The sequence below is a fragment of the Neovison vison genome, chromosome 11, assembly GCF_020171115.1.
Source record: "Neovison vison isolate M4711 chromosome 11, ASM_NN_V1, whole genome shotgun sequence".
NCBI classification, from domain to species: Eukaryota; Metazoa; Chordata; class Mammalia; order Carnivora; family Mustelidae; genus Neogale; species Neogale vison.
In genome coordinates this window covers 178,021,073-178,036,918 of record NC_058101.1, presented here as the reverse complement: position 1 = coordinate 178,036,918, position 15,846 = coordinate 178,021,073, and the positions used below count along the sequence as shown (strand labels likewise).

The following is a 15,846-nucleotide window of genomic DNA, read 5'->3' as shown; positions in this document are numbered from 1 at the left end:
CTCTCCCCACACAGTGTATGGGGGAGGGCAGAAGGGGGAGACACTTAAAGCCCATCTCCTTGTTCTTCCTGATCCCCACATAAGCCCCGGCCACACACGTGTGTCCCGCACAAGTGGGTCTGTGTGCTCCTGTGTGGCCAGCTTGCTGACATCGTGTGTGTCCCCCTAGAGATCTCTCCAACAACCGGATTGGCTGTCTCACGTCTGAGACCTTCCAAGGCCTCCCCAGGCTTCTCCGTCTGTGAGTGAGGGGCCATTAGTGGGGAGGAAGGGAAGGGACGGCTCACCCCAAAGGAGGGGTTGGGAGGAAGGAGGCAGCACCAGACCCTCATAGCCACCCTCCCCACCCCCCGCATTCCCTTCACTCACTACTCCCTCCTCTGGCCCAGGAAGACCCTAAGATCCTGGCTCCCTCTCCCCTATCCCCTACAGAAACATATCTGGAAACATCTTCTCCAGTGTGCAACCTGGGGTCTTTGATGAGTTGCCAGCCCTTAAGGTGGTGTGAGTATCTGTTCCCAGCCCAAGGACTCAGAGCCCTACATCCTTTCTCTGTCCAGGAAGGACACACCTGAGCATCATGACCACGGCGCCCGACCTTATGAGTAGGTGGGACCGGCGATGGCTGACACCGCCATATTTGCCTTCCCACTATGGCTAGGCTGGTGGTGCACACGTACCCCGAATGTGCCCCTTCCAGCCTCAGTCTCTCCCAGGGCTCCATCCCCCCAGTTCCCCAGAATCCACACTCCCTTGCTCTACTCTGTGGCTCCTCTCCCCATTCTGCAGTGATCTTGGCACTGAGTACCTGACATGTGACTGTCGCCTCCGCTGGCTGCTGTCCTGGGCCCGGAATCGCTCCCTGCAGCTCTCCGAGCGCACCCTCTGTGCCTACCCCAGTGCCCTACATGCCCAGGCCCTGGGGGGTCTCCAGGAGGCCCAGCTGCGCTGCGGTGAGCACAGCCTCCCCCTGCACACCTGTCCCTTGGTGCAGAAGCACTCCAGAAGGGCCCCCGCTGGTTCCAGGCTCCCTTTGCCTTAAGTGTTATGGGGTGGTGGGCACCTTCTCCAGGGCATGCTTCCTCTCCCTCAGATTCCTCAGGGCTCCTTCTCCAGCCACCAGTGCTCCTAGACTTTCTTTGGGGGCAGCTGCTTTGCTTATGTTTTCATCGGTCCCCCTCTTGGGGTGACAAGTGTGCCCTGGAAAGGAGCACTTTGATCTGCTCATCCAAAGCCCACCTGTTCCTCTCTTGTGCTCTCACTTCCAGAGGCTTTCTCCTGCACCCTTTCTTCCCTAGCTCAAGGGGAGCTCCCGTCAGATGGGGCCTGGCCCTGCCCAGGCTGGCCTGTCCCACCCTGTGCCTGATGCTCCCCCCCACCATGTCTCCTCCCACAGAAGGGGCCCTGGAGCTGCACACGCACCACCTCATCCCATCCCTGCGCCAAGTCGTGTTCCAGGGTGACCGGCTGCCCTTCCAGTGCTCCGCCAGCTACCTGGGCAATGACACTCGCATCCGTTGGTACCACAACCGGGCCCCCCTGGAAGGCGACGAGCAGGCGGGCATCCTCCTGGCAGAGAGCCTCATCCACGACTGCACCTTCATCACCAGGTACCAGCCCTTCTGCCCCTTCCCAGCCCAAGGTGGGGGTGGGGGAGGCCACCGTGCCCATCGCCCAGCTCCCCAAAGGAGCCCTGCTCCGACTCGGGCTGGAGAGCATGCTCATGTACCTGAGAGTGCGCGGGTGGGTTTCTGGAAACCCTGGGCTGAGTCGTAAATGGTCTGGCTAGGGGATAGAGACTCAGCGCCTGATAGGAAAAAAACAAGGATGATACCTGAGGTTTCTCTGGCGCTTCCACAATGTATGCAGTGACTCTCAGCTCCACTGTGGGACCGAGTCTCTCCGATAGACTTGCAGGGGAGGTTTTAGTAGCTCCGTGAGAAAGGTGGGGAAATGGAAGCTCAGGAAGACCGTACCATAAGGCCAGTCGGAATTGAGGGAGTGTGTGCTTGCATCCCTCTCCGTTAAAGAGGACGGAACCCTGAAGCCCTGCCCCGCAGGCCCTCAATCAGGGGCCCCGGGGGGATGGAGTCAGGGCGCTTAGCGAGGGTGGCGCGGCCACCGAGAGTGCCTCGCAGCCAGCCCACCGCCCGCCCGCCCGCAGCGAGCTGACCCTGTCTCACATCGGCGTGTGGGCGTCAGGGGAGTGGGAGTGCTCCGTGTCCACGGCACAGGGCAACGCCAGCAAGAAGGTGGAGATTGTGGTGCTGGAGACCTCCGCCTCCTACTGCCCTGCTGAGCGAGTCGCCAACAACCGCGGGGACTTCAGGTGCGGTGCCTTCTGCCGCCCCGGCCCCCCTCCACCCCCCCCGCACCCCCCCCGCACCCCCCCCCCGCGCGTCGGAGAACACGGGGCGGGGGCGGGGCTCCCCATCCGCTCTAAGTCCGCAGCTCCACTGTCCCGCTGTTGTTTTCACAGAGACCTTATCTTTTTGTATAAAACCCCATCTGACATGCGCTGTGCAGAACAAAAAGTTTGGGTGGGTTTTGTTTGTTTCTTTGTCTTATTTCCTTGCATTAATAGTTTATGAAATTCGCCCACAAGGAACATCAGATTTTAATATACCCCTGGGCGTCTCCATGAGGAAGGGCAGGTACTATCTTCCCCATGGACAGCTGAGAACACTCAGGCCCAGAAAGGGTAAGGAGCTTGAAGTCAGGGCTCCATGTCTGAGCAAACATGGACTCAGAGAGAAGGTAGAGCTCAGGAGCCCCTCCAAGGCCAGTCCGAACTCTCTCTCTGAATCCACCCCCCAGGTCCTAAAGAGGTTCAGCATCCCAGGTCTAAGGGCAGAGGAGGGAGCCTTGCTCTGAGGAGCCTGGGGATCAGAAACCTCCCACGTCTGCCCCCAGGTGGCCTCGAACTCTGGCTGGCATCACAGCCTACCAGTCCTGCCTACAGTACCCCTTCACCTCGGTGCCCCTGAGTGGGGGTGCCCCAGGCACCCGAGCCTCCCGCCGGTGTGACCGAGCTGGCCGCTGGGAGCCAGGGGACTACTCCCATTGTCTGTACACCAACGACATCACCCGGGTGCTCTACACCTTCGTGCTGGTGAGGCCAGGAGAGGAGAGGGGCAGGGGACACCCGTCAGCTCTGGTTCTGGGGGTTGGGAAGGGGAGCCCCCTCATGGCTGTGGCTCTGCTGCTCCTCCTTGCTGTGGGCGTGAGCAGTGAGGGGCTCTCAGCTAGCTTTTCTCCTTCGAGGTCATTCAGATCCCCTCCAGGGTCACCCCAAGCATCTTTATTCTCAAACACAGCCAGGGCGGCCTGAAGGGGGAAAACAAGGACAGCGTGAGGCTGTCCCATTATCCTTAGGCGGTGGTGTTAGAAGTGGGCGGCCCTAAGTCCTGATGAGTCCATTCCTTACATGTGCCTCCTGTCTTGATCAGACCCAGCTGGTGGGCCAGATCCTTCTCCCCAGGCGCTGCGGCCCTGAGCATCAGCACAGACAAGGGGGCCCTCTAGGGGCAGTTCTGGGGGAGAAGAAGCAGAACGGGACCATCTCCTTTCTTCCTTCAATCTTCCCAGATGCCCATCAATGCCTCCAACGCGCTGACCCTGGCTCACCAGCTTCGAGTGTACACAGCCGAGGCAGCCAGCTTCTCTGACATGATGGATGTTGTCTATGTGGCTCAGATGATCCAGAAATTTCTGGGTTACGTCGACCAGATCAAAGAGGTGAGATTCAACCTGACTTCTGGGGTCCCTGGAAACCAGTCCCCATTTGCTCAAGCCTCTTGTGCCCCAGCCTCCAGGCCCCAGACCTTGCTCCTGCCCTCAGTGACTCTCTGCCCCCTGCCAGCTGGTGGAAGTGATGGTGGACATGGCCAGCAATCTGATGCTGGTGGATGAGCACCTGCTGTGGTTGGCCCAGCGCGAGGACAAGGCCTGCAGTGGCATCGTGGGCGCCCTGGAGCGCATTGGGGGGGCTGCCCTCAGCCCCCACGCCCAGCACATCTCCGTGGTAATGTGGGTCAGCTGGGAGGGAGCTTCTTGGGGAGCCTAGCCCTGGGAGGGAACTTAGAGGCAATCGGGGCCAGCCCTTGCCTGCCAGGAGAGAAACACTCCTGTCTTCGGGCAGCGAGTCCTCCAAGTATGCACCTGCCATGGGCCCAGCTGGCAAGAATTCCGAGCCTGACCGGTGTGTGGAATCCGATTCAGAGTTGTCCACAGCAGTGCAGAGGGGAGGAAGGGGGCTGATGACAGGGAGGAGTTGTGCAAGACTTCATGGTGGGGACCTGGAGCTGTAACACTAGCCCAATGGAAATAAAGGGGAGGAAGAGGAAAAGGAGCCCAAGGCATGAGTAAGAGGAGGCTTGGAAGCGGGGCCACAGCCCTGTGATGCAATGTGGAGTCACAGAGACTCCTGCTCCCTAAGAAGAGGGTGACATTGCCTGTGGTGGGCTGTGAACCGATTAAAAACCGCCGCAGGGCATCTTGGCCATGTAAGAGCCCACGCTAGGTACCCTGGGCGGTGTAAGGTTGGATGGGACCCTGCTCTGCGGCTTGGCCAGGGTGGCAGAACTAAGGGGCAAGCAAGGTACAAGGTAGGGTGCAAGGCGAGGAAGGGTCTCAGGAGGGTGCCATCCAGGGGCTGGGGAGACCCCACAGCACACGTCACACTGCCAGGCCTTGAGAAGCCAGTCAGGACTAAGGTGTAGGGGGTGCCCAGCCTGAGTGAATCTGAGAGGGGCTGGGCAGTGGCAGGCAGGAGGCCCAGAGAGAGCTGCTGTATCTCAGATGAGGAGGGGGCTGACAAGCTCCCTGTCCCTAGAACTCAAGGAATGTGGCACTGGAGGCCTATCTCATCAAGCCACATGGCTACGTGGGGCTGACCTGCACAGCCTTCCAGAGAAGGGAGGCAGGGGTGCCGGGCATGCGGCCCGGGGGCCCTGGCCAGAACCCCTCACTGGAGCCTGAGCCCCTGGCTGATCAGCAGCTCCGCTTCCGCTGTACCACAGGGAGACCCAGCATTTCTCTGTCGTCTTTCCACATCAAGGTGGGCACTGGGGAACGGCCGAGGGGGTGGTTGAGCTTTGATGCAGGTGCCTGGTGGGGGTGGGTGGGGTGAGTGGAAGCAGATCCAGAAAAGAGGTTCAGGGGAGGGGGGAGGAGAGGGCTGGAAGGCCTCAGAGTCCTAGGGGTTCCCAGATGTCTCTGAGGAACTCCGATGTCCCCCCAGAACAGCGTGGCCCTGGCCTCCATCCAGCTGCCGCCCAGTCTGTTCTCGTCCCTTCCGGCTGCCCTGGCTCCCCCTGTCCCCCCAGACTGCACCCTGCAACTGCTGGTCTTCCGAAATGGCCGCCTCTTCCGCAGCCACGGCAACACCTCCCGCCCTGGAGCTGCTGGGCCTGGCAAGAGGCGTGGTGTGGCCACCCCTGTCATCTTTGCAGGAACCAGTAAGGGACTGAACTCCCCTGTGCTGCATGGAGTGCTCCCAAATGTCTGCCTGGGGCCCCTGCCACCTGCCCTTCCCTCACCCACAGCGTCCCCTAAGGCCCTGAGGGAGGTGGACAAGGACAGTGGCTCCTGATCATTTCGCAGGAGGATAAGGGACAGAGACATCCTCTCAAGGAAGGGATTGCTAGAGAAGGACTCTGGAAGACATTGGAATTTATATCCCAGATTTGTCAAATTCCAAAAGGGTTCTCTCTTCACCTTTTTCTCCCTCCCTCTCCCTCAGTATTACCTTCTACCTTTCTCTCCCTGTCCCCAGCCATGGCTCATTTGGCATTTAGAATGGGTCACCTCCCAGTGCTTTTTGATTCATTCCTGGGTCTCCCTGGTACCTCCCAAGCCCAGCCCACACCCTGCCCCACCCACGGGTTTCGTGCAGCTCTGCCGTTGCTGTCTTGCTGTTGCTGTAGGACGAGCCGCCTCACCTCCTCACGGCCTTGTTCTACCTGGGTGGACTTCCTTCTCCCCTGCAGGTGGCTGCGGTGTGGGCAACCTGACCGAGCCAGTGGCCATTTCGCTTCGGCATTGGGCTGAGGGGGCTGAGCCTGTGGCAGCTTGGTGGAGCCAGGATGGGCCTGGGGGCCCCGGGGGTTGGAGCTCCGAGGGCTGCCAGCTCCGCTCCAGCCAGCCCAATGTCAGCTCCCTGCACTGCCAGCACCTGGGCAATGTGGCCGTGCTCATGGTGAGTGGGATGGGGGGCGGGAGCTCGAGAGGACCGAGACTGGGGAATTGGAGGGGGAGGATGGGGTAGGGGTGAGGGTGGGGGTATTCTGATCACCTAGGGCCCCCAGAGAACTACAGAAAGCAGAACCACCTCATCGGGCCTCATGACTGTGGAATTCATGGGGAAATGCCCCTCTGGTCCTCTCCCACACCTTTTCATCTTTCAGGAGACAGGTCCTGCCTCCATTCATCCCGAGAGATGGATCTGGAACTCCCCAGCCTGGTCTTCACATCTGTACTCTCTGAGACCCAGACTGTTAAAGGGGGAAAAAAATCTGGGAACATTTCTCCTTTCTGGTCACCCTCCTCGCTCACTCCTCTCCAGGTCCCTCTCCCTCACCACATTTCGCACCCCACTCTCCCAGATCCTGAGCAGGCATGCACCTGAATTATAGACAGAAACCTCCCCCTCTTTCATCATCTCTGGTTTTTAGGCTGAGAGAGGTCCCCAGAGGGGCAAGAGACGAGGGTGGAACTGGCTGGCGGTAGATGACGAACACTACCTGGCACTGACTTCCAAGAGTGCAGTCTCAGCACTTAGTGTTTACCCACCTGGATGGAAGAGGGGCCAAAGCTGACTGAGCTTGAAGAAAAATGGTCTGGGGGACTGGCCAGGACTCCACGAGGTGGCCCCTACCCCTTGCTTCCTAATACTTCCTCTTTCCTGCTCTTTCCAGGAGCTGAGTGCCTTCCCCAGGGCAGTGGGGGGCTCTGGGGCAGGGCTGCATCCCGTCGTGTACCCCTGCACGGCCCTGCTTCTGCTCTGCCTCTTTTCCACCATCATCACCTACATCCTCAACCACAGGTGGGAGCTCCTGAAGGAAGGGAAGATGCGGAGGGGAGGCTGTGGGTCTGAGTACTGGCCAGTGTCCCTTCCCCAAGTGGGTCTCCATGATGTTTGCAGGCTCTTTCGAAGGGTTAAGCCCTCCCTGCCCTCGGGCCTTGATCACATTCACAAACGTGCATGCACACAGATATCTGCTTTCCCCCTTTGCTCTCCCAATGGCCTTGAGACCCCACGGGCCTGACCTTGGGTGGGTGGCCCATTAATTAAAGACTGTTTCTACGGCAGCTCCATCCATGTGTCCCGGAAGGGCTGGCACATGCTGCTGAACTTGTGCTTCCACATGGCCATGACTTCCGCCGTCTTTGCAGGAGGCATCACACTCACCAACTACCACATGGTCTGCCAGGCAGTAAGCAGAAGGGGCTAGGGTGGGGGGTGGGGAGCGCTCCAAGATGAGTGATGGCACAGAGTTGGGAGGTGCAGGGGGAAAAATGAGGTCTCATGCTGATAGGCCCCAGCTCCACTGTTGTGTGCAGCCTTGCTGGGGGTGGGAGCCATGGGCATAGGGGTGGTAAGAAGTAGAGAAACTACGAGATGGGTCTTCAAAGTGGAGGGCGGGGATCTGCAGTGGAGGAGAGGTCAAGAACAAGGCAGACACCAACAGCAGGGTTGTGAAAAGTCTCCCCAGTGGAAGAGGAGCATGGGGTGGAAGGAGGGTGACAGCAGGGGCAGAACCTTTGGAGGGTCAGGGTGGAGCTGGGGGTGGGACTGTGGGAGGAGTGGGAGAATAATCCTGGGGACTGGGGCTCTGGGGTGGCTTCAGCAGTAGCAGCCTGGTCCCCCAGCCTCTCTGGCTTGACCCTGCAGGTGGGCATCACTCTGCACTACTCTTCATTGTCCACACTGCTCTGGATGGGCGTGAAGGCCCGTGTCCTCCACAAGGAGCTCACCTGGAGAGCACCCCCTCCACAAGAAGGGGACTTGGCTCCACCTGCGCCCCGCCCCATGCTCCGGTACTTGCCTCCAGCAGTCAGCTTTGCAAGGGTGAAGGGCTCCGAGGCCAGGCCAGGGGAAGGACAGCACCATCTGTTTTCCCAGGCTGGAGGCAGGGCGGGTCCAAGGTCCTGGGTGAGCACTCTCCAAAGAGAAAAGAGGCAAAGCCTTGGGTGGCGCCAGGTTGCCCAGGGCCACGGGAGTGGGTATGTCCTCAGAGCTTTTCAGGGATGACAACAAGGCCACGGCCCTGGGCCCTGGGATCCTGCGAACCACAGTGGCACCCTGACTTCTGTACTGTTTTGGGTGAGAGAGCAATTCTGGCCTCTGTCCCTTGCAACAGTCATGGTCAAGTCCCCTGGGAACCTACAGAGCCTGCAACAAATTCTGAGAGAATTTAAAGGGGAAAGAGGATGGGACAGAGACCCCAAGTCAAGGTTTCTGAGCATCTGGTTCCAACTCCCTTGGTTCCCCACCATCTCTGACCCCCAAACCCCATTCCTGTCCAGGTTCTATCTGATCGCCGGAGGCATCCCACTCATTATCTGTGGCATCACAGCTGCGGTCAACATCCACAACTACCGGGACCACAGCCCCTAGTGAGCGCCATGGCCTGCCTGCCCCAAACACATCTGTCCCAACACCAGATGCCCTCTACTCCACGGCAGGGGCACCTGCAGGCCCACGCAGCCAGTGACCCAACCCAAACCCATGCATGTTGCATAAGCCAGTCTCTGCCTTGCCACTCATCACATCCTGTCTCCCCAGCCACCCAGCCACCTCAGACATGCCCCTCCTCACCCACTGCCTGTGTCTCTCCTCAGCTGCTGGCTGGTGTGGCGTCCAAGCCTAGGAGCCTTCTACATCCCGGTGGCTTTGATTCTGCTGATCACCTGGATCTATTTCCTGTGTGCGGGACTGCGCTTAAGGGGTCCTCTGGCACAGAGCCCAAAGGGGGGCACCAGCAGGGTGTCCCTGGAGACAGGGGAGGAACTGAGGGGTTCCACCAGGCTTAGGAGCAGCGGCCCCCTCCTGAATGACTCAGGTTCCCTTCTGGCAACTGGGAGCGCTGGGGTGGTGACACCCGGGCCCCCAGAGGATGGTGATGGCCTCTATTCTCCGGGCGTCCAACTGGGGGCGCTGGTGACCACTCATTTCCTGTACCTGGCCATGTGGGCCTGTGGGGCTCTGGCTGTGTCCCAGCGCTGGCTGCCCCGGGTGGTGTGCAGCTGCTTGTACGGGGCGGCGGCCTCCGCCCTGGGACTCTTCGTCTTCACCCACCATTGTGCCCGGCGCCGGGACGTTAGGGCCTCCTGGCGAGCCTGCTGCCCCCAGGCCTCAGCCTCCCGAGCCTCACCCCGGGCCGTGCCCGCCGCGCCAGAGGACGGTTCCCCCGTATTCGGAGAGGGCCCCGCCTCCCTCAAGTCCTCCCCGAGTGGCAGCAGCGGCCACGCGCCGTCCCTGGGCCCCTGCAAGCTCACCAACCTGCAGCTAGCCCAGAGTCAGGTGTGCGAGGTGGGGGTGGTCGCCCGCGGGGAAGGGGAGCCGGAGCCCATGGGCTCCCGGGGCAGCCTCGCTCCCCGCCACCCCAACAACTTGCACCATGGGCGCCGAGCGCACAAGAGTCGGGCCAAGGGGCACCGCGCGGGGGAGGCAGGCGCCAAGAACCGGCTCAAGGTGCTGCGCGGGGGAGCGGCGGCCGGGGCGCCCGAGCTGCTGTCCAGCGAGAGCGGCAGCCTGCACAACAGCCCGTCTGACAGCTACCCGGGCAGCAGCCGCAACAGCCCGGGCCTCCAGCTCGAGGGCGAGCCCATGCTCACGCCGTCGGAGGGCAGCGACACGAGCGCAGCGCCGCTTCCCGAGGCCGGCCGGCCGGGCCAGCGCCGCAGCTGCAGTCGCGACAACCTCAAGAGCGGCGGAGCCAGCGCGGAGCGGGAGGGCAAGCGGCGCTCATACCCGCTCAACGCCGCCAGCCTCAACGGCGCGCCCAAGGGGGCCAAGTACGACGACCTCGGCGCGGCGGACGCGGTGGTCAGCGCCTGCATGAAGACGGGTCTCTGGAAGAGCGAGACCACCGTCTAGGGCGGGGGTGGGCGATGCTGCAGAACACGTCGGCTTCTCGGGGACCCTCAAAGACGTCCAGCGGTACGTCAGCAGATTTGAGGGAGAGGTGCCCAGGGCTTCCTCCGGCCACACTGGCTTTAGTCCCGGAAGCTGGGGAAAAGGACAGGCCAAAGGCCTGCCACCGCCAAGAGGGCCGTCCCTCTGGGCTAGCAACAGTCCTAGGACTGCCAGCAGGATACACACCTTCCCAGACCAGGCTAGTCTGGGCAGTAGACTGTGCCGTCCAGGGTAGTGGGGGAAGGTCCTGTCCGCTTGGGAGGTGGACACAGGCACAGCTCCCAGGTGGGCTCCTTCGGTCCTCCCCACATCTCATCCACCCTGCCTCGCTGGTGGCCGTCCCTATCAGGAAAACACAGACGGGAGCTCGAGAACCATGTTCTCTCCTCACTGCCCTCTACAGTCAGCCATCCGTGCCTAGGTCCTAGGGCCTCTCCCCGACCCAGCTTCCAGGGCAAGGAGGGGGCCAGTCTAGCAGATAAGCCAGGTGGCCAGGCACATAGGTGCTACTTTTAAGATAAACTATGCAAGAGAAGGTGGAACAGTGTGAAAGGCAACCCTGGAGATGGTGTTCTAGGGAAAGTGTGCACAATCGGGGACACAGGAGTGGTATACAAAGCACAGGGCAGGGCTTAAGAGGTGGTGCTTTACGACAAAGCCGAGGCCCTGTTCTGAGCTGCTGACTCCGCCAGACACCCAGGAGAGATTGGAGGCAACTGGAGAGCAGTGCTTGGATTTCGAGCCCCATGCGGTCCTGGCCTAAACCTGACCCTGTAAACAGTGCTCTGAAGAGAGGCACCACAAGGCCGCAGGTGGTGCTAAAGGAGCACTTCACTGCTCAGTGGCAACCCCATAGCCTCAGTCTCCCCCTGCCAACAGAGGGACTGTGGAAGAGCATTTCCCTGCCTCCATGAGGCCATATGCAAGAACCATTCCAAAAATCTGATCTCTAGCTTCTTATTAGGGAGAAACCTCCCAAACATTGAACTGCTTTCCCTGCCTCATAGAAGCCCAAGCTGAATCCCCCAGGGCAGCAGGTAGGATCTCTTAAGCTCCCGTGGGGCCTGTGCCTTCACTACTTTCTTCAACACCAGCACCCATATTTCCCCCAACCTAAAAAGCAATCACCAGCCTTACTACAGGACCCAATGAAATATGGAGGGAAAGCTGAGCCTGGTGAAGAGGAACAGGAAAACCAGACCTGGTCCAGGTCCCCTCTTGGTGTCCACATCCCCAGTCTAATCACCAAGGCAAAAGACAAAAGGGAGGGGAGAAAAGTCACACACCTTGGGATGAATCCTGTTATTTATGCTTGCTGCACAGACAATATTAGACCAAAAAAAAAAAAAGGCAAAAAAAAAAAGCTTCGTATTATTTTTCCACATACGCTGGCTGCTGTTTACATACCATGCCAATGCCTTAGCACTGGAGAGCTTTTTGCAATACGCTGGGGAAAAGGGAGGGAGGGGGATGAAAAGTGCCAAAGAAAACCTGTTTTTAAAAGCTCGGGTTTTATACAATAGAATGTTTTCTAGCAGATGCCTCTTGTTTTAATATATTAAAATTTTGCAAAGCCCTTTGAGCTATGTAACTTTAGTCCACCCATGGTTCTTTTGTTATGAGGTACAGGATTTTATGACCCCGTACACAAGAACCCACCCATGCCTGTAGATGGACACAGGGCCCAGAGTTGCCCAGTTCCCGTCCTCGGAGGGCTGATGCCACACCAGTGGGGAGGGCCCATCAGGCCTACAGCAGCAGTGTAGCCGATCCAAATCAGGAGGAGGCCTGACATCCTGCAACCTGTCCAGGAGGAAAGCCATCCCTCACAGTATGAATGTGTGTGCCTTCCCCTTTGGGACGATCCCTCTCAGGGACGGGATTCTCTCCAACCCAGTTATTCCTGCATCGCTCCCAACTTCTACTGTAGGACCCAGGTTCCAATTAACTGCAGAGTCCCTTAGTTCCTTTAAACAAGAGGAAAAAAAAAAAACCAACCACCTCAGGATTTGTGTACACTCACTCCCCCGGGTTGCACAGGCCCGTGGTCAAGCTGCTGCCACAGTGGTGGGAGCGCTCCCTCGGATGCACATCAGGTAGGGTTAGGAACCCCTGTGGCAGCCTGTCTGGCAGCTTGAGCTTTTTGAAAGTCCCTCATTTCCTGAGGGGTACGCAAATACTGCTCTATTTCACTATCAGAAATGTCCTCATCGCCAGTGACCGTGGAGATAGGGGGTGGGGGACAGATCCGCTTCGGGGGCTTCAACATGCAAGGTGGGAGGAGAAGGGCAGGACTGGCTGGCCGCTTGCCCTCGGGCAGATCTAAGGAACTACTCGCTGCCTCTGCTTTTCCCCGCCCTGGCCCCAGATCCTGTCCCTGCAGCTCCTTCCCCCCGCCTTCCAGCTCTGCCGTTCCGTCTCGAAAGGCCTTGCGGATCAACGTGTGGCGGTGCTGCAGGAGGTCGCCGATGTGCTTCACCACAGACCGCTTGTCGAGCCTCAGCACCTGCAGCCAGGCCAGCTGCTCGGCCATCCGCAGCAGCACAGCCAGCAGCTCCTGCAGGCGGGAGGAAGCAGGACAGGGCAGGTCCACATTCGCCAATTTACAAAACCGGGCGAGGGAACACCTCAGACGCTCTGAAGGCTGCAGCGACTGCCAAGCCAGGAAAGTAGCCGCAGTGATGACGGGCAAGGGATGCCTCCCGGTCACCAGCCAGGTCTCATCTGCCAGCTCCACCAACTGCAGTGTTCGAGAGAGCATCTTCTCTTTGTCTTCCACATATTTGGCTGGCACGGATGGGGAAGCTTGGAACAGTTTGAAGCTGAAAGAACCAAAATAAGAGTCTGTTCTCCATGCCTATAGGGGAGGGGGCTGCTCTGCCAAAGGGAGGAAAAGCAGTCCACTCGTGATGGACAAGCTGTTCTCTCCTCTTGGAATACTCAAGCTCGCTGGGCAGTGACTTTCTACAGGTGCAGAGAAGACAGGTGGAGCGTCCTGCTTGTACAGTGAAGGGCAGGAGAACCCACAAGGAGGCTCACATTTGTTAGCATCCCTGTCAGCCATATTCTGCTTTCCAATTGTTCTCCTTTCATCTCCTCCATACCCCCTTATGTGCACTTATGGTTAGAAAAAACAGGCCCAGAGTCATCCAGCTAGGAAGTAACCCAGCAAACCCAACACCACTTGTCACTGAGAGCCTTTGCTTTCTCCCCTATTTTTCGGAAAAAAAGAAAAGAACACAGCTACTTGGGAAAAAAAGCCTCAGCTTCTGCCTCCTGCCCCATCACTAACTTCCTTTCACCTGCCTTCACAGATGATCCTGCCAAGGCAGGGCTCTGGCATACAGTCAGGCAGGTCATGCACAATACAAGAGGCGCAAAGTTCAGCAGCCCTGGGCCGAGGCTGACGCCTACTTTGCCTACAGCATTAGGCTGCAGTAAGGGCAAAGGGATTTGGAAATGACAGCAGTTTAGAACTGTAAAATGGGCTTAACCTTATTAGCATGAGGCACAGGGGAGGGAGAATAGGTTTTCTTCTCGAATCCCTTTAGAGGGGCTTTGGTGAAAAAGAGATAGCCAAAGGTCAAAGGATTCAGATCTAAGGAGCCATCCCATCCCAGGGTTTCCCAGCGGGGAGGTACCTGCTACAGTAAGTCTTCACCAGGTCTGCCAAGCACAGAGACGGCACATCCAGCCCCAGGAGCTTCACTATCTGCATGTAGGTGCCAGAAAACACATCCAGATCTGCATACAACAGGGCGCAGATGGTTCCCATGGTGAGGGGCCAGTTATGCTGCCGGCAGGTGATCAAGACACAGCACCCAACCAGCACCTCCTTCTTTTGCAGCCTGGCGGCGCGGATGCCAGGGTGCCGGTAGGCCTGCTGGTAGTAGGCAACCGCCGTGTCCTCAAATGTCGATGGCAACTGCAGAACTCGGCAGAGGTCTCTCACGCGGCGGAGACCTAAGAAAGCCAACAGCAGGACTCAAAGAGGTTGAAGTGCTACTGTGAAACTCCTAGCAATTTTTGCTGAACTTGTCTCTGACACCAGACCCACAAATAATGTACCTTTCTACAATGACCAGGGTGACACTTGGTGAGGTCATTCTAAAGACACAAAGAAATTCGTGGAAAAAGTCACATTTCAACCCACCATTCTTCAGGGGCTGGCATGATTCAGAGCCAGGCCGAAGTATGATCTGGAATGTGTGGCTCGACCTCTAACACAGCCCTGACAAACCCGAACTGTATACTGAATCAGAACTGTATACCCTCTTAGAACCACCTCCATTCTTTATCTCTAATTACCAATCTCTTCTACTCTACCTTACACAGTAATGCTGAACACAGGAAAAGCAAGAGGGTAGGCTGGACCATCAGGAGAATTTTAAGGTCACCGTATCACAAAAGGTCGATTCTCACCTTGTTGTTGGCTGCGACTAACTTGTTCATTTTCCCCTGTGCTTCGGGAATAGGTTACTTCTGTAAGATAATGGACAACAAACAGCTTGTTTAGCCTTGATTCACCATTTCCCTGGCCTCGCACCACACAAAACCGGGGAGAATTCATATCCTTGGGCTCTGCTCCCTGTCTCACAGAAGGTACCCATTTTTGCACGCTAAAAGTCTATCCGGTTTTTATGTCCATAGCAGTATCAAATACAGAGACTGAGAAGGTTGAGAATGCACTAGAGTGGATTCGAGTGTTCCAAGTTTTTTGCCCTCCCTCCTGCATCTCCAATCCAGGTAATTTTCCTGACTGCTGATTTTGAGGGCTGCAGTGGCCAGGAACTCAGAACGCAAAGAAAAAAACCCGATATTTTTGCCAATTAGTGCTAAAGACTACTTGAAGGTAATAATTTGTCCCGTATCTGTAAAGAACTGACCCACAATCCTTCCATCACACCTAGACTAGGTCAACTGAGTGGAACTCTGTTTCTCTGATTCACTTGGTCAACGTTTATTATACCTTCTCTCTCTCTCTCCAGATAGACAGATGCCAGATACCGTACGAGGGGCTGGAAAAACAGAGGAAGGGCAGTCCCCGACCTCCGGCAGCTTCCTCGGTTACTTTCTCCCGTAGTTCAGCGAACACGGGACGAGGGCGCGGGAGGAATCAGAGCACTCCGACGTCCATCTCTCACCACCCTAGGTTATACCCGCGGCCCTGGAAAGGCCGGCACAGATACCTCGGAGGTTGCCTTCGTCGCTGAAGGTGGTAGTAAGGACCCCCTCTGTGACCACGCAGCCACAGTCTGAGCACACCAGCTGGCTCTGCGAATAGTGCGAGTCTTCCACGAGCTCCGTGGACCCGCAGTCCGGGCAGCGGCCTCCGCCCGGCATCTCGCACCCCAGAGCCGCGGAAGCTTTCGGGTATCCACTCCTACGTCCACAGCAGCAACAGCGGAGAAGCGAGAGCCAGGACGGTAGCCTTCTAAGCGCGGCAACCTTCTCTTCCGGCTAGAGCAACCGCGGTGCACGTAGGTAGTTCTGTCCGCCGGCTGCGCCTCACTCCGGTCCGTTTCTCTGCGGGCTCGGGTAGAAACGCGAGTCAGGAACAGAGGTTCCTCCTGTGGACTCCGTCTTCGCGTTCCCCAGTACCTGCGGTCAGTTTGCAGGTTGAATTTGAGTGAAACTTCTACCTATGTGGACACACTACACAGGAAAATGTTCCCGTTTCCATACAACTCTCCTTTCTGAAACGC

The 15,846-nt window shown here is 58.2% G+C and overlaps 2 protein-coding genes across 2 annotated transcripts in view; one reads left to right on the top strand and one right to left on the bottom strand.

Annotated features, from left to right (window-relative positions):
• ADGRA2 (adhesion G protein-coupled receptor A2) overlaps positions 1 to 11,678 on the top strand; it is a 34,851-nt gene extending 23,173 nt beyond the window's left edge. The window contains exons 4-19 of the mRNA XM_044225390.1: positions 170 to 241; positions 433 to 504; positions 790 to 953; positions 1,397 to 1,610; positions 2,165 to 2,329; positions 2,914 to 3,112; positions 3,589 to 3,738; positions 3,863 to 4,024; positions 4,835 to 5,059; positions 5,243 to 5,459; positions 5,991 to 6,199; positions 6,918 to 7,045; positions 7,313 to 7,436; positions 7,895 to 8,040; positions 8,530 to 8,619; positions 8,845 to 11,678. Coding sequence (XP_044081325.1) covers positions 170 to 241; positions 433 to 504; positions 790 to 953; positions 1,397 to 1,610; positions 2,165 to 2,329; positions 2,914 to 3,112; positions 3,589 to 3,738; positions 3,863 to 4,024; positions 4,835 to 5,059; positions 5,243 to 5,459; positions 5,991 to 6,199; positions 6,918 to 7,045; positions 7,313 to 7,436; positions 7,895 to 8,040; positions 8,530 to 8,619; positions 8,845 to 10,102 — 3,595 coding nt within the window. The 3' untranslated portion in view covers positions 10,103 to 11,678. The remainder of the gene's footprint in view (positions 1 to 169; positions 242 to 432; positions 505 to 789; positions 954 to 1,396; positions 1,611 to 2,164; positions 2,330 to 2,913; positions 3,113 to 3,588; positions 3,739 to 3,862; positions 4,025 to 4,834; positions 5,060 to 5,242; positions 5,460 to 5,990; positions 6,200 to 6,917; positions 7,046 to 7,312; positions 7,437 to 7,894; positions 8,041 to 8,529; positions 8,620 to 8,844) is intronic.
• Positions 11,634 to 15,645, bottom strand: BRF2 (BRF2 RNA polymerase III transcription initiation factor subunit). Its single transcript, XM_044225392.1, has 4 exons — positions 15,331 to 15,645; positions 14,564 to 14,623; positions 13,783 to 14,104; positions 11,634 to 12,963 (listed from the first exon to the last, which is right to left on the bottom strand). Exons 1-4 carry the CDS (start codon positions 15,482 to 15,484, stop codon positions 12,234 to 12,236), a joined length of 1,266 nt encoding a protein of 421 aa, XP_044081327.1. The 5' UTR covers positions 15,485 to 15,645; the 3' UTR covers positions 11,634 to 12,233.
• Positions 15,646 to 15,846: the final 201 nt, after the last annotated feature.